This window comes from Fonsecaea nubica, assembly GCF_001646965.1.
Source record: "Fonsecaea nubica strain CBS 269.64 chromosome Unknown Scaff58, whole genome shotgun sequence".
Classification (NCBI taxonomy): domain Eukaryota; kingdom Fungi; phylum Ascomycota; class Eurotiomycetes; order Chaetothyriales; family Herpotrichiellaceae; genus Fonsecaea; species Fonsecaea nubica.
In genome coordinates, this window is record NW_019173731.1 from 2,985 (window position 1) to 24,489 (window position 21,505).

The 21,505-nt window shown below is 52.9% G+C and overlaps 7 protein-coding genes across 7 annotated transcripts; 2 read left to right on the forward strand and 5 right to left on the reverse strand.

Moving 5' to 3' along the window:
* Window positions 1-463: 463 nt before the first annotated feature.
* Window positions 464-1,446, reverse strand: AYO20_07866 (hypothetical protein; the record flags this gene model as incomplete). Its single annotated transcript, XM_022646150.1, has 2 exons — window positions 464-1,329; window positions 1,395-1,446. 2 exons carry the CDS (start codon window positions 1,444-1,446, stop codon window positions 464-466), a joined length of 918 nt encoding a protein of 305 aa, XP_022497808.1.
* Window positions 1,447-3,618: 2,172 nt separating this feature from the next.
* AYO20_07867 (hypothetical protein) lies at window positions 3,619-5,441 on the forward strand (the record flags this gene model as incomplete). Its single annotated transcript, XM_022646151.1, has 2 exons — window positions 3,619-3,913; window positions 4,063-5,441. 2 exons carry the CDS (start codon window positions 3,619-3,621, stop codon window positions 5,439-5,441), a joined length of 1,674 nt encoding a protein of 557 aa, XP_022497809.1.
* Window positions 5,442-5,671: 230 nt separating this feature from the next.
* AYO20_07868 (hypothetical protein) lies at window positions 5,672-7,530 on the reverse strand (the record flags this gene model as incomplete). The annotated part of the gene is made up of 7 exons (XM_022646152.1): window positions 5,672-5,999; window positions 6,076-6,634; window positions 6,685-6,808; window positions 6,866-7,022; window positions 7,112-7,172; window positions 7,223-7,393; window positions 7,467-7,530. 7 exons carry the CDS (start codon window positions 7,528-7,530, stop codon window positions 5,672-5,674), a joined length of 1,464 nt encoding a protein of 487 aa, XP_022497810.1.
* A 1,674-nt stretch (window positions 7,531-9,204) lies between these two features.
* On the reverse strand, window positions 9,205-11,464 carry AYO20_07869 (hypothetical protein; the record flags this gene model as incomplete). The annotated part of the gene is made up of 6 exons (XM_022646153.1): window positions 9,205-9,510; window positions 9,607-10,473; window positions 10,531-10,768; window positions 10,832-11,216; window positions 11,279-11,304; window positions 11,361-11,464. The coding sequence occupies 6 exons, from the start codon at window positions 11,462-11,464 to the stop codon at window positions 9,205-9,207; spliced, it is 1,926 nt and encodes a 641-aa protein (XP_022497811.1).
* A 2,474-nt stretch (window positions 11,465-13,938) lies between these two features.
* AYO20_07870 (hypothetical protein) lies at window positions 13,939-14,905 on the reverse strand (the record flags this gene model as incomplete). The annotated part of the gene is made up of 3 exons (XM_022646154.1): window positions 13,939-14,208; window positions 14,293-14,487; window positions 14,543-14,905. The coding sequence occupies 3 exons, from the start codon at window positions 14,903-14,905 to the stop codon at window positions 13,939-13,941; spliced, it is 828 nt and encodes a 275-aa protein (XP_022497812.1).
* Window positions 14,906-16,427: 1,522 nt separating this feature from the next.
* AYO20_07871 (hypothetical protein) lies at window positions 16,428-19,008 on the forward strand (the record flags this gene model as incomplete). Its single annotated transcript, XM_022646155.1, has 2 exons — window positions 16,428-16,568; window positions 16,627-19,008. The coding sequence occupies 2 exons, from the start codon at window positions 16,428-16,430 to the stop codon at window positions 19,006-19,008; spliced, it is 2,523 nt and encodes an 840-aa protein (XP_022497813.1).
* Window positions 19,009-19,385: 377 nt separating this feature from the next.
* On the reverse strand, window positions 19,386-21,387 carry AYO20_07872 (hypothetical protein; the record flags this gene model as incomplete). The annotated part of the gene is made up of 3 exons (XM_022646156.1): window positions 19,386-20,093; window positions 20,236-21,207; window positions 21,256-21,387. The coding sequence occupies 3 exons, from the start codon at window positions 21,385-21,387 to the stop codon at window positions 19,386-19,388; spliced, it is 1,812 nt and encodes a 603-aa protein (XP_022497814.1).
* Between the last annotated feature and the right edge of the window lie 118 nt (window positions 21,388-21,505).

A 21,505-nucleotide genomic window follows, 5' to 3' on the forward strand; every position in this document is an offset into this window, starting at 1 on the left:
CTAATGCCCGTGTCCCCACTAACTAATGATCAAGAGTGCCTACCTGTACATTGTACAGGCTAATTCCACCAATCACGTTCCAGCTTGCCTTTCTCCCCCATTACAATATTGGCGGTGTAACTTATAGATTTTACCTAATTCTAATCTGGATGTATAGAGTTGAGCTTTGACTGTCGCGCAGTGTTTAGTACAAGCAGCGAGCCTTCACTTACCGGAAAGTGGACCTTGAAGTACATTATCTGCAGAAACGAAAAACCACGCATATTAATTTCGACCAGTGGGAGGAAACAGGAAATGAGTGTAGAACTTGCGGAATCACGTAGGCGCAGAGGCACATCACATCCATGCATGTAAGCTGTTGCAAGGTGAAAGACCCGGATTGCTCGAGAACGAAAAAACCACGGACGAAAATGGCGGTTCGGAAACTTATCCAGAATTCTCGAGGATATAATGGAAGTAGACTCTACTCATTCATCCTCATTCCACCGTTTGCACAAACGACACTCCCCGTACACCACGCCGCGTCCGCCGTGCACAACATCCCCACCACGCCGGCGACCTCACTCGCATACGCCGGCCTCCTCCCTCCCATCTTCTCCCTAACCAACTTCAAAAAGACCGCATTGTCAGCATCTTTATCACCACAAGAATCCTCAACCTTGCTTAAGGGCGTATGATCCTGCCACCCCTGAAGGTCCCTCCAAAATCCTTCCCCGGCACCCTCATACATGACTCCTTTTACTGGACCTGGGTTCACTGCGTTCACCGTACATCGGTCGGCCAACTCCCTCGCCCAAGTTCTTGTCATCGCCTCTAATGCGGCTTTCGTTCCGCCGTATACCGTCTGGTTCGGAAATCCTAGGCTTGAGCCTACGGACGATACGTTGACGATTCGGCCGGACCGATCTTTCGGTAAGTAGGGTAGAAGGGTTTGAAGTAGAATCAGTGGGGCAAGAACATTGATGGTGTAGTGGCGGGTGAATTCGTCTAAGGTCACATCGGGGAGGGCTTGGTTAAACGCAACTCCGGCGTTGTTAACAATGATGTCAATTTGTAGAGTTGCGGTAGTGGTAGTATCCTCTGGAGAAAAGGCGGTGGTTGAGGAGGAAGGCGAAGAGGAGAAATATTGTTTTGCGGCGACAAGGATCTTCTCCGAGGCAGACTTAGGGTCGCTGAGGTTCGCTTGGACGGGGTAGCACTTGATGATGTGAGTGGCGGAGAAGGTGGCACAGAGCTGCATGGTTGGCGCGGTTGAGCTGTCTGAAGTATAAACAAGAAGAAGGTTGCAGCCTTTGCTGGCGAGGTTGTTGGCTATAGCCTCTCCAATTCCTGTTCGGGACGGTATTGTGAGTGGGAGGACGCGAATCTCGCAAATCGAGAACAAGATATCTTACCTCTCGAGCCGCCAGTCACAACGCCGAACTTTCCCTCAAGCAGTCTAGCCATTACGGAGAACTGTGCTTGTGGTAGACCGTAACGTATATTGACTCATACAAGAAGGAAACAAGTCCCAGAGTAGGTATGAAGAAGAGAAAATGTGAAGATGGAGAACGAAAGATGTTATAAAGGGCAATATCGGAGGCCATAGCTTCGTCGAATATCAACTTGTCAACTAAATGATCTACCACCAACCAACCAATGAACTTGCTGACTGATCGCCAGGATCTTCGACCAGAAAAGGAAATTCACGTTTTGTCCCTCGCGCCAGTTGGCCTTCAAACGTGTTCTCAGACGCTTAATGGCATGTCTTTTCAACCGACCATCCCGTCAAATTCAATTGGATGGACTGCTCTGGTAGCTTGCATAGGTCGCAAGGTGGTGTTGATTACCGTGGCTATACATTTTGTTATTGATCAGAGTTAACAGTCATATTAATTAACGAGTACTAAATCAGTCCCCTCGGTCCCTCGTGTGGTCATGAAAGAGAACTAAGAAGTTCTTGGATACCTGGGGTGACTCCTCCTGTGTTGGCGTGTGGAGTCGGCGGCCCGCCGCAGCCGCCACTTTTATTGAACGGAGTTCCCTAAAGGGAAACCCGGAACTGAGCATTTCAGGTGCACCACCTTCATAAGGATGGCACGCCAGCCCGGCTTCTCTTTAATAGGCAGTACCGCGGCACGTACAAGCTTCAGGCTGGGGGGGCGTACATAACACTTCTCAATTTCCAACCCAATCGACAACGACTCTTGCTAGAACTATACGGGGACTTGAACTGAGCCAGTCAATCCCGGCTGTCTAGGAATCCCGAGCTCTCCTGCTTGGGCATGCCGGTGCATGAGTCAGGGCTAAACTATCAATGACTTTCTGCATCACATAAGTCGCACTCGTCCGAGGATTTCGGATAGATCATAAGTAACTATAGTGTATGTCTTGTTTGTTTGTCAGGCCGTCTCTACCTCCACGAGGTCCAATGATGGAAGAGCTTGTGGCGAAAAGGGGAAAGTAGAGGGAGAGTAGGGGAAAATGTAAGGACCGGGAGAGGGAGAGGGAAAGGAAGAGAGGACGGTGAAAGGAAAAGAGAAAGAGAAGCATTATCCTATAGAACCGAAGGATTCAGTTAACCCCGTCTAACGACGTAGTAGGGTATCCCTTAGGGATCCCATCTTTTATCAGGGCCGAAACGGGCCCTCATTAATGTAATCGGGTAAAGTTACCACGAGGCTGGATGTGCGCAGCGTTAGCGCCTGTAGGACTAGAGCCCGAACAGGAGCCTCCCTAGTAGGCGAAGGAGTATAGCAGGAGCGGGCTAGAGCCGTGAGGGAGCAGAAGGGAGTGGAGGAGGAGAACGAAAGAGAGGAAGGGAGTGGAGGAGGAGAACGAAAGAGAGGAAGGGAGTGGAGGAGGAGAACGAAAGAGAGGAAGGGAGTGGAGGAGGAGAACGAAAGAGAGGAAGGGAGTGGAAGAGGAGAACGAAAGAGAGGAAGGGAGTGGAAGAGAGCAGACGAGGGAGCGATTCGACTAAATAGTCGTTGGCGGGAGAGTAAAGCGGCGGGAGATGAGTCAGCAAAATGATCCTGGGCGTCGACTGTTCGGGGAATATATATATCAATATATCTTCGTCTTTGAGGTGAACAAGTAACATCTCCGGACCCCGGAATTCTGCTAAATCATAAGTACCACGAGGCAATCAAAACATTCCCGACACCGCCGAAAACACCACGTGTAAAGTAGGACTTCGGTATATCCTCCCACCTTCCCCACTCGGGATTCAGATCAATAGCCGAACACAAAAAACCCAAGCGGAAAACCGCCGGTCGTGCGAATCAGGTTTCCCCCCAGTAGAGACCCTTGTGGGGCTCTTTGGCTTTCTCCATTGGAGTTATTTGTACGAAGGGGTTACTCGGTGTTAATTACACGGTTCAGCAGTGGCTGGTGTTTCGCCTCCGTTGTCGGCGTTGACTGTGTCCTTCCATCTTGCCACACATACATACATCGGTTTAAGCGTGCACGGGCTGTAGCCGTGATTGACCCTGGGGGGAGTTTCTCTTGTCCAGGCAGTGTATAATACCACAGAGAAACAAAGTCCAAGAAAAGAGAGAGAGAGAGGATCGAAAGAACCACCCGAGTGTGCCTGGCTCAATGACACTCCTCGCAGGGCCCGCGGGCTCTCAAAGAGCGATGACTGTTGCGCGAAGCTCTATATCGGCGTCACCGTCATCGCTGTCGTTACGGTCCTTGTCGTCGACACCTCTGATATATCTTGCTCCGAGGACGCAGGTCAAGAAGCGGTACTTCAGCGCCAAGTCGTGCCGGAGGGAGCGACAAGAGGCCGTCTCGGCGCAACCACGACGACCAGCTCCTGTCGTTGATCGAGGGGCGTCCAAGGTCTTCAAGAGCGCAGACGCTGCCATTGCCGATGTCCCCGACGGCGTCACCGTTCTGAGTGCAGGTTTTGGACTGTGCGGTGTAGCAGGTGCGTGTGTTGTTGTTGTCGTCATCATCCTCGTCATCATCCTGGTCATCCTATCTGGTTGGGATATGGCGTCTCTGTTTTTTTACAATCAAAATCACTTCGAGGTCAGAGAAGGACAGTAAAAGCTAACCATTGACACGGGAACACAGAAACCCTGATCGACGCCATCCGCAAAAAAGGCATCCGCGACCTGACGGTGGTGTCCAACAATGCCGGCGCGGGCGAATACGGTCTGGCCAAGCTGACGTCGACGGGCCAGATCTCGCGGATGATCGTGTCGTTCATCGGCACCAACAAGCCGCTCGGCAAGCAGTACCACGACGGACAGGTGTCGATCGAGCTGTGTCCGCAGGGGACGATCGCGGAGCGGCTGCGCGCGGCGGGGGCGGGGATCCCGGCCTTCTTCACGGCGACGGGGGCGCGCACGCTGATCGAGACGGGCGGCATCCCCATGCGCCTGGGGCCCAAGGACCCGCAGACGGGGAAACACGCGGTCGTGGAGCCCGGGCGGGCGCGCGAGACGCGCACCTTCGACGGCCGCACGTACATGATGGAGACGGCACTGCGGGGCGACGTGGCCATCGTGCGGGCCTGGAAGGCCGACGAGGCGGGTAATTGCATCTTCCGCACCACGACCAAGGCGTACGGCGTGCTGATGCCCAAGGCCGCGCGGCTGGCCATCGTCGAGGCCGAGAACATCGTCCCCGTCGGCGCGCTGGACCCGGACCACGTCGACCTGCCGGGCATCTACGTCGACCGCATCTGCCCAGCCACGTCGCCCAAGAACATCGAGAAGCTCGTCCTCGCCGCGCAGGCCGAGCAGGCCACGACGGCCGACGAGCACAGCCAGAGCCCCGAGATCGCCCGGCGCAACCGCATCGCCCGCCGCGCAGCCAAGGAGCTCAAGGACGGCTTCTACGTCAACCTGGGCGTGGGGATTCCGACCCTGGCGCCCTCGTTCCTCCCGGCCTCGACCAAGGTGTGGCTGCAGTCCGAGAACGGCATCATCGGGATGGGACCGTACCCGGAGTCGCGCGAGACGGCCGACCCGGACACGGTCAACGCGGGCAAGGAGCCCATCAAGCTGGTTCCGGGGGCCTCGACGTTCGATTCGGCCGAGTCGTTCGGCATGATCCGCGGCGGCCACATCGATGTGTCGATCCTGGGGGCCCTGCAGGTCTCGGCCCAGGGCGACCTGGCCAACTACATCATCCCGGGCAAGGCGTTCAACGGCATGGGCGGCGCCATGGACCTGGTCAGCAACCCGGACCAGACGAAGATCATCGTCTGCACCTACCACACCGATAAGGACGGCCAGAGCAAGATCGTCGACGAGTGCGACCTGCCCCTGACGGGAAAGGGCGTCGTCAGCATGATCATCACCGAGCTGGCCGTCTTCGAGGTCGACCGGCTCGGCGGCAAGGGCTTGACACTCAAGGAAACCGCAAAGGGCGTCACCGTCGACATGGTCAGGGAGAAGACGAGTGCAAAGTTCACCGTGGCAGACGACTTGGGCACGATGGATTGAGTAGATACCCCACAAACAAAAACTCCTGGCATCTATCTTCATAAAGGGACAGGGGACATGGGAAATGAGTAGATTACGGCGAAAAATAAGGGATATCCTATCTACATATTATCAAATAGATACACGTTTTCCGTCGTTCCCACCGTTTTGCTTGGACAGGTTCTGCTTTGAGTTGGCGAACAACAACGAACCACGGGTACCCGCAGGATTCGTAATTTTGACCTCTTCTCTCAAAGTGCGTCAATCCTTCCCAGCAGCCACTGCAGGTGCCGATACGAGCTCCGCGGTTGGAACTGGGGCTGCATGTGGCCACTGAGGTAGGTCTCGGCCCACATCAGCCCACGCTCAAAGTGCTGCACGCCCATGACCCCTTGGTGGACGTCGAAGCCGTCGAAACCGCTGTCGGTGAAGACTTGCTGGTACTGGATATCCGGGATGTTGATGATGATGGGCTTCGAAGGCGCCGTCTGGAAGCCGAGCTGCCCGTTCCATGTCATGTTCTGGATGGCGAGCATGGTCCCGTTCAAGAGGAGATCCATGTCCAGGGCACCATTGGACCTGATGACAAGTTAGCTCGCGGAAAGGCCGATAGAATATGGCAGAGAATATATTCTTAGCCAGGAGAGAAACGTACACCAAGACACGATTTGTAGCTTCAATGACTCTGGGCAGCACGGCCTGAATTGGGTCGAGGCTCAAATCTCCCAGATCCTGTGGACCGCCTTCACCTACAAACACTGGTCCCGTGCATAGTGCCCAGTCACTGTCTACAGGAACATGCAAAGCTTTCTTCACGTCGGTGCGGTTGAAGTACGGCGGCAATCCAGGATATGAGTAGATTAGATCACTGGGGAACCCGAGAGGGTCGGACAGTAAGGGGCACTGTAGGTTCGGTTCGTAGACGTTGAAGCATGGATTGACGCTGTAAGCGCTGTCATACACGAGATCCCACAGGTCGCAGTCAGGGTCAGCCGTCGAATTGAGATAGAGGGGTGGTTGCGTGCCGTTGGGCGGGAATTGCAGGAAGTCCTCGCGATACTGCGAGTAGCCACAGCTCTGGTCACGTTGGGCGAGAAGATCGACGAATGTGCTGTTGAACCCCATAATGTTGTTGTTCTGTTGAATCCACGGATATATCGCAATGGCGTTGGAATAGTCATAAGACCCGATGCACGGATCGTAGACCAAAGCACCTAAGACAAAAGATCAATCTCCTGCCGTGGAATCTCATGATGGCCAGTACCTGAGAGATTAAAATGCGTAGTATCGTTCTGATCGAGAATTGCATTCGCAACATACGGGACGTATCGGCCAGCGTAGCTTTCACCCGTGACGTAAATCTTATAGTTGCTGATGTTGAAAATCGTCTAGGAGTTTTCAGTATGCATACCTCAATGGTAATTTCGGATCGATTTGAGTCTCACTTGGAAGTTGCGGAAGAACTCGATGAATTCAGCAGCAGGTTCTTCTTCATTCGTGGCGGTCGGCTCGCCTCGTGAGAACCCCACGCCGATCGGGTATTCTACCCATAACATGTTGGTTAGATTTACCCATGAATAGGGGTTGATTCCCGGTGCGTATCTGCTTTTGCTTAGCATCAAGTATCTGTGTGTCCATGGAGAGTGTTGGGTGGTGCAGAAATTTGCGCCCAAATGTTGTGGAACACATACTGTCCCCAAGACCATTGAATTCGGCCATTCTCTTGAAGAAACCCTTCGAGAGAGCTACAGCCTGCGAACTCAATCAATGGAACATCCCGCAACCAGTTTGCAGAGTCCTACCTGGACCGCCATTGAACCAAATAGTGATCTCCTCGACCGGTGGACCGACACGAGGCTGGTAGACGAAAAACATGCCACGGCTATCGTCGGACATGTTGAGTGGGATAACGCCCGAGTACATCTCGGTCATAAAGTTCTTTGGGATGTCGGGCAATGACTCAACATAGTATTCTATATTGTGCCATCGTTAGTCAAGCGCAATTGCTAAGGACGGCGACAGGCGGGCCAGGGGTTTCAGACTCACTCTTGGTCGCGTTGGTGTAATACTGTCGGTCTGCCACTGGGGTATCCCTGCCGTAGAGAGACATAGCTCGCATATCCTCCAATGCTCTTGGAGTAAAGCCTCGATTTTGAGAAACATCTCGACGATGCCCGGAAGCGGCGGACAGCAGGAAGCTGCCCACCACCAGAAGGACGTCCCATCGTTTAAACAACATGTTCATTATTTCGTGAAGAGGGTGAGCTTCGATGAGAGTTGACGTCCGAGTAAGGGTGCAGCACCAGCCAAATATGAACCCCGGCAAGCGAGCTATGTCATCATACCAGAATCATGCCCTGTCCCAAGCTCTTGTGCAGCACGAACCTTCGCGAATAGCGCATGCTTAGAAGAACTCTGTTTGCTAGGATCGGCTCTCAGAGAAACACCAGTCACACCACTCCTCAGATAGGAGACCGGGAGCCCGCAAAAGCCATTGGCCAACGCAGCGTTGTATTGCCCGTTGGGCGGATCGCGGCAGCCTGAAGCCGAGACTGAACGTTTGCGGTTATGGATAACCTTGAGTTCGGCCCACGACTTGTGTTTGCTTAATCCTCAAACGACCTTCGCCGATTCTTGGCAGTGATGAGTGAGGCCTTCGAGTGGTGTTTGCCGTGTTTTTATTGCACAGACCCATCCTCAGAGGGTCCGCAGCGGGCTCCCCGACCTCGAGGAGGAAAAGGCGGAGAAGAACAAAGTAGAAGGCCTTGCGATTATCGATTGGCAGATAACAAGCTCGATAACCGAAGAGCGGAGCATATCACATCCTATACGCCAAGGTTGGCCGGCAAGTCATGGATGTTACTGCATGCTAACCAGTTAAGTGGCATTTTACCTTTGAAGGAGGACAAGGGATCGAACAATGCAGTAATTCTGACCATCCACAAGCAAGATACGACAAAGATAAGGAATACGTGGGGAAGGGTATCTGAGATTTGCCACAGGTCAGGTACCTTTGTTCTCAGTAATGATCCGAGATGTCCGAGAGTTTGAAGCCTCAGATATACGTCAAAATTTGAGAGTTGAGGCACATGGCCATTACAGCCCAGGACAAATAGTACTCCGCCCGCAATTGAGAAACTGAGGAGCTTTTCGTTTCCTGCCATCGTACCAGACTGATCGCGGGGAGAGATCGCCGTCTTATCAGTAAGATGTTTGGGTGTCACGGTGACAACGAAGCTAAATGTGCAAAGCAAGTTTTTAGGTGACATTGAGGGCGGATGATGACCGGGGATGATGTTGGGATTTAATTCAGTCAGGTGACTGACTATGTTCACGAGTCATGATCACTTGGCAAGCTGAGTCTGTTGAGTCAACATATTCAGCCTTGCCACCATCGCCTCAGCCTTGCCTGTCACGCCTGTGTCCTAGCTTTGCTTCCCTCCAGTTTGACCCTTCAGATGTTTCCTTCTGCTATTTCACCAAGTCGAGAGTTGTCTCCAGCTGGGGTATCCGTCGTCGAAGACCCATATCCGACTTTCATCAATTGAAAGCTGTGAGTGCGACTGCATCATCCCAGCTTCACCCCCAAGCATCTGAGGTAAGTCGTGTCTCGTTCATCATTTGTCGTTGTTCAGCCAGGGTACTTTGGCGTCACACCTTGCTGTTTCGGATTGCACCTTTCGGGATTTGGAGGATGCGATGTGAAAAGTCCTCAGGACCGATCACCGTTCCAATCTTGTTCAATCCGATATCCTCTCCACTACTCGTTGCGAAGCGGCCCAAGCTAGTCCGGAGGACGATCATGCGGAGCTCGATGATCTGGTGTGGGGAAGAGAAATGCTCCGACCGCAATGATGAAGTAGCAGGCACAGAGCAAGCTTCCTTCCAAGAAGTTTGACTTGCGATAGAGAATGAGCACGTTCACCAGAAAGGTTGTGGCGAAAAGTGCCACAGTCTCAAAGATACCAAAATACATGGTCATGTCCCTGTTCAGAGCCCAGCCCGCAATGACGATCAAAGGCGTGACAAATAAAGAGATCTGAACGGATGATCCAACAGAGACGCCGATGGCCAAGTCGAACTTGCCTTTCTGTAGATATCTGTTAGCCTCTATCAACCACCTCAGCGTCCTTCTTAGCGTGACCGCTTGGTTACATCCGTGTTTCGAGGGTAAAATGCGACTTACAGTGGCGACCGCGGTCGCAGTGATGAGCTCCGCACAATTTCCAGCAACTGGGAGTATAATGAGCCCGATGAATGCTTCCGAAAATGGCCCAGAGTCGACAATATCATCGAGTGTGTTCACAAGGAACTCGGCGCAGAAGGCCACAAGTAAGGACGAGATAACGAGGAGTAAGCTGGAAGCTAGTTTCCCAATAACCAATGGTGGGTCCTCAAGCCTCACAATATCACTCGGACTGTCGACATTGGCGATGGAGCTTCCCAAAAGCAGACGTGGAAGACTGGATGTTGAACCTGCGTAGGACGAGCGATGCGACCTTAACGGCTGCAAGCCCGCAGGACTCATGTGCCGTTGACTCGAATTGCCGGAATCCGGTCCTTGTCTACGCGCAGGAAATTGATAGATGGAGCTTCTTGGGTTCCGTATCTTGTCAGACGAAGTTTTCCAATCCTGGCCCTGTGTGTCGCCATCTTCATCCTCGTCAGATCTTTCGAAGTTAGGGTGTCCATTGATGTCGTCCGACTCCATTTGTGATTGTCCGGAATCATCGAACGCAGACATCTCCAAGCTGTCTTTCCGCACAAGGGGTGTGTTTTTATAGCCTCCGGCCGCTTCCTCATCTTGGAACCGAATCGAACGCGGAAATAACAATCCACTGGAAGCAGCAGCATCACCACTCATCCGTACAGAACCATTCATGCTGTCTGGACCAACAACGCGCACAGGTGATCTGTTGACAATAGTGTTCTTGATCTGCAGAAAGATGTAGAGTAAATAGATGGCCAACAAGGTCAACGCAGACGCTCGACTCAAGGTTAACACGGCTGGTCTAGCAGACTCTAGATCGTCAAAGGAGTGGACAAGGGCACTCTGAGATGCATCAGCCTCGGACAGTACCTAGCATTCTGTGATTGACTTGGTCCTTACAGGTATGAGCAAGCTGAAGACGGACACACTGAGGAGGCAGGCCAGAGCCTGTGCGTCCTCTATTCTGTGAGACTGCTCTTGATGATAAAAACTTCCGGCCAGGATTGCTAATCCCAAGACGAGCAAGAGGTTCACGAGGATGGAGCCCAAAAGAGAGGCTTGCACCACTTCATATTGCTTATGATAGAGAGCGGCACTTGAGTCATCAGCGAGATATAGTGTAGGAACTGGAAGCGGTCTGCATACAGACTGGTCGATGTTAGTTCTCGATATTTGTGTAATGATACAGTGCTGGACTCACAAGATCACAATCTCGACCAGGTTTCCGAACGTCACGTTGAGCAAGGCTCCAACCACATCGCCTGACTCTCGTGCAATGTTTTCCGTCGCGCAGGTGAGCAAGCTCGACAATGGGACTACCGCGATGACATTTGCTGTGAAAACCAGAACATGGTTTGCTCGAGCCAAGTAGCTGGCGATGGCCAACGGGACGAAAACCAGGAGGCTGTTAAGCCATGAATATCCCAGGATGGCTCGGACAGTCGCAAAGATCTCGACTACTGCTTGAGAGAAACAGTTGCGCTTCACTCCACGAGAGTCGGAGTAACGAGAGAAGTCCCGGTTGTGGTGACCAACCGCGCAGCCATGGGCGGCAGATGAGCGGTGAAGAAAGCGAGGGAAACGTCCTGCCAGTCATCGTGTCAGTGCAAACGTCCTGGCTCGTGAAAGGTTGACAGCTTCAACGTACTCAGGACTCTGGATATGGGACTGGAACTAAAGGCGGCATCAGAAAGTGGTCACAGCGCTATTGTTCAGCAACCAGGATTTACCTCGGAACCAGGCGGGAAGATTCTCCAGCATCATCTTCGCCGTTTAAATCTGAGTCTTCTTCCGCTGTGCTACCATTGAAGGAGCACCGTCGGTCTGTGGTCATTCCTCGAAGACTGCACGTGCTGGTCTCTCAAACGGTGAGGAGTAGGATGAATGGGAACAGGGCAGGACAAAAGATCAAAGATGGATTGATATCAAGCCAAGAGGTTGACGAGTGTCAATGCGCTGTTCCGTCTTCCCGAACACGCATCCCACGCCCAATGCACACGAGCGGAGTTTGCTGTAAGGCGGCTTACAATTGGTCGCGGTTACGCAGCCTTCCTTTTCCATCGAGATGGTGCCTTTGAACCCTGGTCGAAGGGCGTTTCTCCTGCGGACAATGCCACATTTAATAAATCTGCATCTCCTCCCCTATTTGATTCAGCATGACCCTTACCAGGCTTGGTAGGAAGAGGATGCTCAAGCACATACTTCTCCCTCTCTCTGACAATCTTCATATGAGGCATTTTTGCTGCTGAGTCTGGAAGACGCGTCTGACTATCTCAAGCCCCGTTTCAATGGTCTCGTCGATCCTCCAAGTCTACCTTGGGCCTCCAATGCCAGTGGAGACATCTTTACACCACACCAGGAGATGGGCCATGGCTCAAGTCATCTCAACCAAGTGAGTCTTGATGGTCCTTTGGCAGAAACCCCAGATTGCGACTGTCATGGAGGGAAGAATGCCCTCAACCGGTTCTGGGAAGCTAACAGGGGGTCGGTTCCATACAACGGATCTACCGAAACTCTTTACTTGTCAAGCATGTCGTCTAGTCCCCGAGCACTCGCTTGATTTAGACGAACCTAATATTTCCCAGGGGCCAGGGGGAGACCTTTCAGCGACTCTGTTCTAGTGGCCACTGCTGCGCGCTGAGTAAAACCCTGACCGAGGGAAAAGTCAGCTAGTTGGGCAGGGACCAGGCCCATGCATTTCATCTCCTAAGGTACCTAAGGTTCTGACAACGTCGACTCTGATACGTGCTGAATGAATGATCACCCTCAATTGGATATCCTTCGACAGTCTCCCCTCAGGGCGGTGCCCATACATCTTGAAGCCAGCCCATTTTACACTCTGTGGACTTCGGATTCAGAGGCCTCAGATCGGCGACGAGGCTGCAACTGATAATCCGCCTCGAGATTCGCCGCCTCGACGCTGATGTGAAAAGTTGAGGCGAGGTAAGATGCGTATCGACGACGGTACGCGTCCGTGATCTGATCAATCGGCCTTGATGGCACCGACGACGCCGAGGTGACTGGCCGTGTCTTAAATAAACATCTTCTCTCCTGGGCAATAAACTCAAGCTTACTCACCTGTGATTCTCGAAACAGTGGCCATGGGCTTCGTTGCTGATGGCTCCCAGATGGTCCTTGATTGAAGACCACCACCAACATTCGAGGCCATGTGCCTGAACCCTTAGGAGGACCGATTTCAAGCCGACTCTTAACGGTGCCTTTGTTAGGGGGCTTTGCACCTGAGACTTCGATGCACGGCCTCTGTCCCGACCAGGAGCAGGCGAGAGCAGAAGCGAAGATTGAATCAAAGTGAAACCGTGGCCAACAGACCCTGCGTGAAAAAGCGGAAGAAATTGGTGTCGCACTTGGTTGCTGTTTCCCTTCAAAAGACCAGAAAATATAGCAAGGTAACTGCAGCCAAGCCAAAGGGACACAGAAAGTATGCAGTTGCGATGGTGAGAATCAGGGCCATTTGTAGAAAAAGCACACTGTCGCTCATTTGTGGGAATGGTGGATATTGTTCCCCCATGTAGTGCATGGGAATGTCTTTGTTATATGAGTGAATTTCGAACACCAGCAGGACATCTCCAGCTTTCCTCGTTTTACTCCTGGGTTGTGCGCATTGCGTAGAGCAGGTGTGTAGTCGTGCAGGTGCAATTTGTATGAGCCATTTTTACCAAACAGTGAATGACCCCCAAACGGACAGCACATGCAAGCAGGTCGATCTCCACATGGATAGTGCTAGTCAGGGAAAATCAAGGACCAAGACAAATAGCTTTGCCCCCATATATGTATTCCCGGGGTAGGTACCGAGTCTGGCGAATCAAAACGCCTGCTTCCTGTCGCTTTGCCTGGATCACCTGCAGGTGGGGGATGAGATTGACGACGGGAGAACAAGGTAAAGGGCAGGATTGAGGCGCAGTCAACGAGAGGGGTGTTGAGCCATGGACAAACAAATCAGAAATCGCTCATTCTCCAACAAGTGCTGTCTGCTAGTGTGGTCGGTGGACACAGGCGTGGGTGATAGAGCCATTAGGAGATGCACTGGGTAGTGCACTGGGCTATCAGGAAGGACGACCCCGAGAGCTGGGACACAACGTCAGTTGAGGAAGGCATTGTCACTCTCTAGTGGTGGTGCTTTTTTGAATAACCGAAGGGTGTCTGTACAGCGTGCTGTAACGTCAATTTCAACGAGTACGGAGTGATCATATTGAAGAAACCCTTAGTTTTGTGATATTAGTTACACCATTTACCCAACGACGATCGTCTCACCGTGACCGTATATGTTCTGCCGATAGCCTTTGCAGATTATTTAGCAGCCAGGGCCACCTTCCATTCTGGAGCTTGAACGTCTTCTCTTCCTGACATAAACCGGACACTGTTTTGTAAGATTTTGCGCACAACTTCGATTTCATCCGTGTCTCTGGGTCCGTATATCATGAGGTATGTGTCGGCGACATGAGCTTTCTCGAATTTCAATCTTGCCGTCTTCGGTTTTGACAATCTGTGGCGTTCTCCCCAGCCTTTCTCGATGATGAGTCGAGCGTCTGCCGGGGCAAGGTATAGATGGATTGAGTACTAACAGACCGCAAGATCAGCAACTAGGAGTTGATAATCAGGTGCATTAAGATGTGCAAGCAGTCAGAGGTCTTCGCTACTTACATCAGGGTGGACGTGCCCACATTCGCCGCGAGCAGTGTAAGCCGTCGAGGACGGCTTGGGAGCTGATGGATCCTTGCTCGCGAGGATATCTTCGCGTATGAAAATGGCGGGATTGTGTTTCTCATATATAGAGAGGCGTTCTTCCAGCAGTTCGCTGTTTTGTACAACGACATTCTTGAACATGTTGGTGATGTACTGAAAATCGATCAGCGACCCAGCGGCTGGTCATCAATGTCACGATCAATCATACCGGCTTCATCTCATCAGGCGAATGCTGTGAAAGCTGACGATGTGGGATGATTCCCCCGACGGCCGCGCGCTCGCCTTTTCTCAATGGCAGATTTTTGATGTCTTCGTGTGCACCGTCGGCTGGGTAGTCTGAGACCTGGGTTGCGCCGCGTTTAGAAAGAGCAAATATTCGAATCATGGTCACGAATGCCCAGCCCTTGACATTGTATGGAACTCCGCCAGGTCCCAGAGCCAGGAAGGCATGATAATCTCGGATGCACCAGACGAGCGCGCTCAATGCCAAAGTCGATGCGCCAGTGAGAACAGCAGCATTTGCAGCGCGGTCTCGCGAGGCAATAGGGGGAAGACGCTTGATGTAGTCCATGTTAATTTGGGCAGCTCATCGACGCTTGGAGGGTGAAGTATAAGGAGACAAGTAATTTGTACTTGATGGTGATTGCTGGTGGGAGTGAAAGTGCTGGGAATGACTGGAAATGACTCAGATCATTGAATTCGACATCAACATCGATTTCGCGTAATGCTTGGCCGAACCAAGCTACACGTACTACACTAACAATAATATCCTCACCATCTATTCTACCTCGCTCTTTGAAGAGGTCATGTCGCAAACAACTCTCATTATTTGCTGAATAGAGGCGCCCACATCCATCTGGCACCAACGCGGAACCATAAACTACCCGCTCCGACAATGCGGGGTTGTTGGACTGCGCCCTTCGTCTCGGAGGCCTCAGTCGAGCTGCTTCGGCCGAGAACAAGAACTCGCAGTCAGTCGCTCACGAACCGAGTCTGGACTTGTGAATTCGGTGGACAAACGTCACCCGATTGAACATGATCCACGGCCCACCACAAAGGCCGTGTGCCATCTCCAGCAGCTGAATTACACTCGTTGCTTACATCTGTCGCTAAACGGAGAAGACACAGCTACAACTCGTCATGTCGCCCCAAATTCCAGATGCACCTGTATACGAGGCCTTTAAACTCAATGAGAGGCCCTTGTTCTGCGGTACGGAGTTGTATATGCCACGAATGATATGATTATATCGCCCACACCGCCCAGAGTTGTTAAGCTGGCTGGCTGACCTCTTCGGCCAACCGTCTGTGGCAGACCACCTCCTCACAAGTATGGACAAAGCACGGCTGGAACTGGCACACGATGAAGTGTAATCCGCGGCTGAAGGAGAGGTATATAGCAGACAATGCGAGCCTCTCTACGCGGGCGATCTGAACACCCTCCACTAGGCCGGCCAAGTCAGCACAACGGTTTCCTATCCGAGAATGCGCTCTTCACTATTGGCTCCACATGAACCGCCTAGACCGAAGACGGCACATGAGGCTTGTTCACACTTGCTAAATACAGGCCATTGAACTCGGGTTGGACTCATCCAGATCGTTGTGGACACTCCCTTGCTGTTGGGAGTTCCAACTGTTGGATAGAGTTGAGGCTAACGTTGATGCCGACCCTTCCTTTTCAGCCAGCCGTCCATTGGTACCTAACCAAATCGCTACAGCAAAAGCCGCTCTCAATGTCATTGGCATCAGCACCCTGCAAGCAAGCCTGATAGGAGGCGGTGAATTGATTGTATTATACTGGTTCCGATCTCGGCAGCAGCTGTGGTCAAATCTGAACAGGGCGAGCGACTATTGCTTGATTGGCAAGGGATATCTGTACAAAAATAGCCTCGTGCAAACGAGCAAAGTGCACCACGTTGTCCATACCTACTTCAGCTGCTACCCTGACCTGAAATGTCGGCTGCGCTAGATCTTACGATGTGGTCTGGACGCAGGATCATGGCGTGCTCAGGTTACTTATCAGGTTCAGCGTGCCCACGACAACAAGTCAGTCTATCGAATGGCTTCAACCACACCAGATATTCTTTCACCAGATCATGGATTTCACACAGCAAAAGAGCGCTTTAGGCTGCCTTGAGTCGCCCGAAGTAGGGAAGCCGCCAATCATTCTAAGCATCCATGAGACAGCCTCGATAACCAGCTCAGATAGTTCCGAGTCGGGTGCTAAGGAGTTTCAAGTGAGTCAACACGAAAATATCGAGCGTGATTGTAGACATTGTGCTTACAGGACTCTAGTATACAAAGCCAGTCTGCTCATCCATCTCTTTCCAGTCTCCAGACGACTCTCTTCCGCGACAACCCCTTGAACATGATGTCTATCAATCGCCAACAACTACCACCTGGACAAAGCTTGCTGAGACTGTCAGACTTATATACACACGCGGCAAAGTTTCACTGCAACAGCACGAGCATGAGCAGCAGCCCATCTCTGCGGTAGGGAGGTTCAATCACTGCTACGTCTACCCGCTGGACAACCGGAGCGGAAAGAACGAGCGCATATTGCTGGGCCGCTGGGCTCCAAAGCTGGAAATTCAAGACGGTCAGGGTACAAGGCAGATTGTTATTCAAGCGGCATCACACAACTATGCTGGTTTCTACCACCTCACCAAAGAGGCTGAAGAGTTGCAGCACCTAGCACTTGAGAAGTTGCCCGTGGCCGACTCAAGTGCAGTACGATCCCTGGAATCGGCTATGCACGACGGCATTGCCAGATTCTTCTCAGCCGACTTTTGTTGCACTACCAGTACAGGGTACGGTTCCAATCTACTGGCTTTCTCGGCGATCCTGAATGAGGACTGGCTTGTCATGCTTGACGACAAGTGCCACAACTCGATGCACGTCGCCGCATACTTCAGTCATGCCGGACTCGTCAAGAAATTCCCACACGCCGATCTGGAAAGAATGGAAGAGATGATTGCCGAATACAAAGGCAGATTTGCGAATGTACTGGTCGCGATTGAGGGCTTCTACAGGTCAGTCATCATGTCATCCCATAAATCATTTGCTAAAAGAAACAGCATGGACGGCGCGGTCCCGGCTCTCGACAAGCTCACGCGCCTCAAGGAAAAGTATGACTTCACGCTGCTCGCAGATGAAGCTCATTCCTTGATGTGCCTCGGCCGTTCTGGTCGGGGTTGCATCGAGGTTTGGAATGAACAGCACCCTGACAAACTCGTCCCAAGCGACCTCTTCGATATGCGCACTGCAACATTGTCCAAGTCAGTAGGCGCAATTGGTGGCATTGTGTGTGGGAAATCTCGATTTGCCTCTGCAGTTCTGAGGCGTCGTGAGGAGATGCTTGTTGCCGGAGTGGATCCTATTCCGACCTCATCTATCATTCAGACTCTGAATGTCTTGGGTCAGCCAACCCTGCTGCAGCGTCATCTGCGGAGGTTGGCGGTAATGACTACCTTCGTCCGCGAAGAACTGCGCCGGGCAAATATCCATGTCTACGGTAATGCAATCTCTCCCATTCTACCAGTTTACGCAGGCCGGCCCAGTATGGCAGCAAAAATGTCTTATGCACTTAGGAAGGTCGGACTGCTCGCAACGCCAGTGTCAACTCCCGCAGTTCCCTTTTGGGAGTCCCGCGTCCGCATTTGTCTTTCAGCAGATCACGATAACGACACGGTAAATGGACTTATCGTGGCAATCGTTACGGCTGCTCGAAGTATTGGGCTAATAAGGAACACCAAATTTGAGGCCCGATTGTTCAACTACCTTGACGAGCCACCTCCGGAGCGGGAAGGAATCGAGGCACTGCAAACAGCCAACTATATTCGACGACTTGTCGACCAAGATGTAAGGAGCACAGACACAATACACAGCGACGCTATACTGGGTGCTGGCCACACAGCACGTAGTAAATATGGGCTCGGCTCTGGAGGTGCTCGCTGGATCACAGGCACGTCGCAACTACATATCCAAGTCGAGAAGCTCGTTGAAAGGCTCACGAGGACCCCGGAGGCTCTTACTTACCCTGACTCGTTTATTGGTCTCATGTCAACCGTTGCAGCTCTCTGTCGTCCGGTATTGGGGTTCAAGAAGCACGTCTTTCTAGTCCCGGAATCAGCACCCCAGGCAGCCTGGGCAGGGTTTCGCGTCGCATCCAAAAAGGGAGCCCCCAAAGTCCAACAGTACGGTAACAGCATCAACTCGCTACTTGACCATGTGCGCTCGTGTGGCCGAACGACCTATGTCACCCTTTTAGTCGATTCCGCATTTAAGGGTCAGCGTGACGGGATGGTAGAGCAGTGCAATCCGATAGAGATGGTTCAGAAAATGCGCGGCCCCTCCGGCATGACAGTCCTCTTGTACGACAGTGTTGGGGTTGGAATTCTATGGTCGAGCGCCAGACCACGAAGCGCGTCCGCGAGTGCTGCTTCGGCTATGATGCCTAAGTTTCGAGACCATCACTTCCTTATCTACGGCTCTTTCTACACAGCGTTTGGCCTGCCGGGCGCATACCTCGCGGGCTCCGCGGTTCTTCTGAAAGAGTTGAGATACACGAGTCGCGGATACATGTTCACGACGTCGCAGCAGCCGTTCATCGTGGGCATGGTTGCTGCGGAGCTGCAGCGGATGATGATGGAGGGGGGAAGTGATGATACCGTTTAAACGATGTAGATAAATGAGTCTGTACTTTCATTTTGTTTATTGGTTTTGTTCTTCCCGCATTTGACTGAGCTATTGGACGGGGGAGTGTGAAGTATTCGCATATGGTGTATTACAATCAATCAATCAAGTATCGTCGCCATCACCGCCACCGCCGACGACTAGGTACATATACCTTATATATTATAGTAGCGTACCTGTCACACATATCACGTATATCATACATGCCGCAGATATCACGCGTATTGCCCAAGAAAGTCATATCGCACAGGTCGCACAAGGCCACATATGACACATATGACACAGTAATCATGCATATGACACATAGTAACCACTCACCCAACCAGCATGTATCCACGAACCTATATCTCCCTATCTCTTCACGCCGACACCAACTCCTCCCACGGATTCGTCTCCGTAAACCCCCCCTCGACCACACACGTGCGGGGCACCTCGTCCGCCGGGGGCAGTTTATTCCGCCACGCCCAACTATCCACGGGACCCGTGGAATGGTATTTCTGCCCGACGGGGCGCGACCCCGTCGCGACGTCGCGCCCGAGCATGACGCGGTCGAAGACCACGGAGACGGTCTCGGGGGCGTACGCGCTGACGGCGTGTCCGGCGTCGAGGACGCGCGTGAATGACAGGTTGGAGAACTGTTTCACGAGAGCTGGATGCTTCGCGCCGCCGCCCTTCACGGCCTCGTACCCCGCGACAGTGGCAAACTCTGCCTGGTGCGCCCACCGGGCCGCCAGGGCTGTGGCCTCCCCGCCCGTCCACGGGCAGCGGTAGTCGCGGTCGCCGAACACGAGCGCGACCTTGACGCCCTCTGTCAGGAGGGATTCGATGTTGCGGAGACCCGCTTGGCGGAAACTGTCGCCCGTGCCGACGAAGGGGGTAGGTGGCGGCAGGAGGCCGTAGACGCCCGTGACGAGCACCGAGTCGTAGGTGAAGTTGAGGGGTGCACCTAGCGAGTGCTGCACGTCCGGCCGGTTCAAGTACTCGCTCACAGAGACGTAGTAGGGGCAGGGGTCGGGGCTGGGGATCGCGACGTCGAAGTCGCTTCGCTGGGGTGGGCGTTGCGTTAGCTATATCATGGATATTTATATGTATGGACGCTGTCGGATGTACAGGGAAAGTTGGATGAGGGATAGAGCGAGGGCGAAGGGGGATAGGAGACCAAGTAGATGGAGAAGGGGGGACAAAAAGGACGTGTGATATCCAACTCACATTATTGAGCGCGTCGAATGCGCCCATGATGCCCTCGCAGCTCGCCGAAGCCGCCAGACACGCTTCGTTGACAGTCTCATTATTCCCGTTGAACTGCGGGTCACCGGCCAGCCCGAGCGAGCGACACCTCTTGATGAGATCCAAGCAGCCCTCGGGCTTCGTGATATTGTCCATGGTCTCGTTGTAGATCGCTTCAGGGATGAACCGCACGTCGTAGGTATTGTTGTATGCGAACTGCGGGTATCCCTGGATGGAGTACTCGAAGTCGATGCACCCGTTGGTGATGCCCAGGGTGTCCACCGTCAGTGCCTTGGGCTTGAGCGGGTGTTTGGCCGGGAGGGTCTTGAGCTTCTTGCTAAACAGCGCGGCGGTCTCGGGCGCCCAGAACCCGCCGTACGAGTTGCCCCAGATACTGACTTTCTTGGACGAGGTCGAGTAGCCCGGGAAGGAGGATAGCCAGTGCTCGGCGGTGTGCCACAGGGCTCTCGCGCTCGACACGGTCGTGTTTGTCGTATGTAGTGGATTTTGGCTGGAGAACGTGCCGACTTGGAAAGTTGCATTCGTGGCGGGTATAGATGAGGAAGTGAAATCTTCTGGGGTGATGAGCAGCGTCTCGATGTCGAAGGTGCCGTTGACGAGTTCGTCGTACGACAATCCAGTCTGGACGGGCTGGTCGAGGTAGAGCATGTTGACGTGGTTGTTGAACGACCACGGATTGATCGTCGTGTCGTTGCCTGCGACGTTGACATAGCACGGGCCGCTTTCACTCGCCAACGCCGCGTATATGGAGCTCTCGCCCGGGCCCCCAGCGAGGTAGATGGCAAGCGGAGCGGTCGAGGCATTGTGTCTCGCCTCGAAATAGATGAAGTAGGTGTTGATGTCGAAGCCGCCGACGTCCGCGAGGAGGGTCCCAGGAAGATGGACGTAACCGCTGTAGGACTTGACTCCGTGTGTGGTCTCGCAGATATTCGTCTGTCATTCTGTTAGGTAGATGGATGTGACTTCTTGCAGGATACTCACTTCCTTATAGGAGATTTTGACCCGAGGGTTGACCTTGGAGGTAACAACATCGAGCCCAGTAGGGGCAGACGGGAACTGCGCTAAAGAGATGGCAAACAGGGTAGAGAGCGAGAGTGCAGTAGTGCGCTTCATCTTCGCTTTCATCGGTTCGAGAGGATTGGAGATGGCTTGTGTTCCTGCCAGCAACAAGAAATGCGCGGTCCATTCTTATATCTCCTTTGTCCTCACCGGGCTCGGGCGCCTGATATTG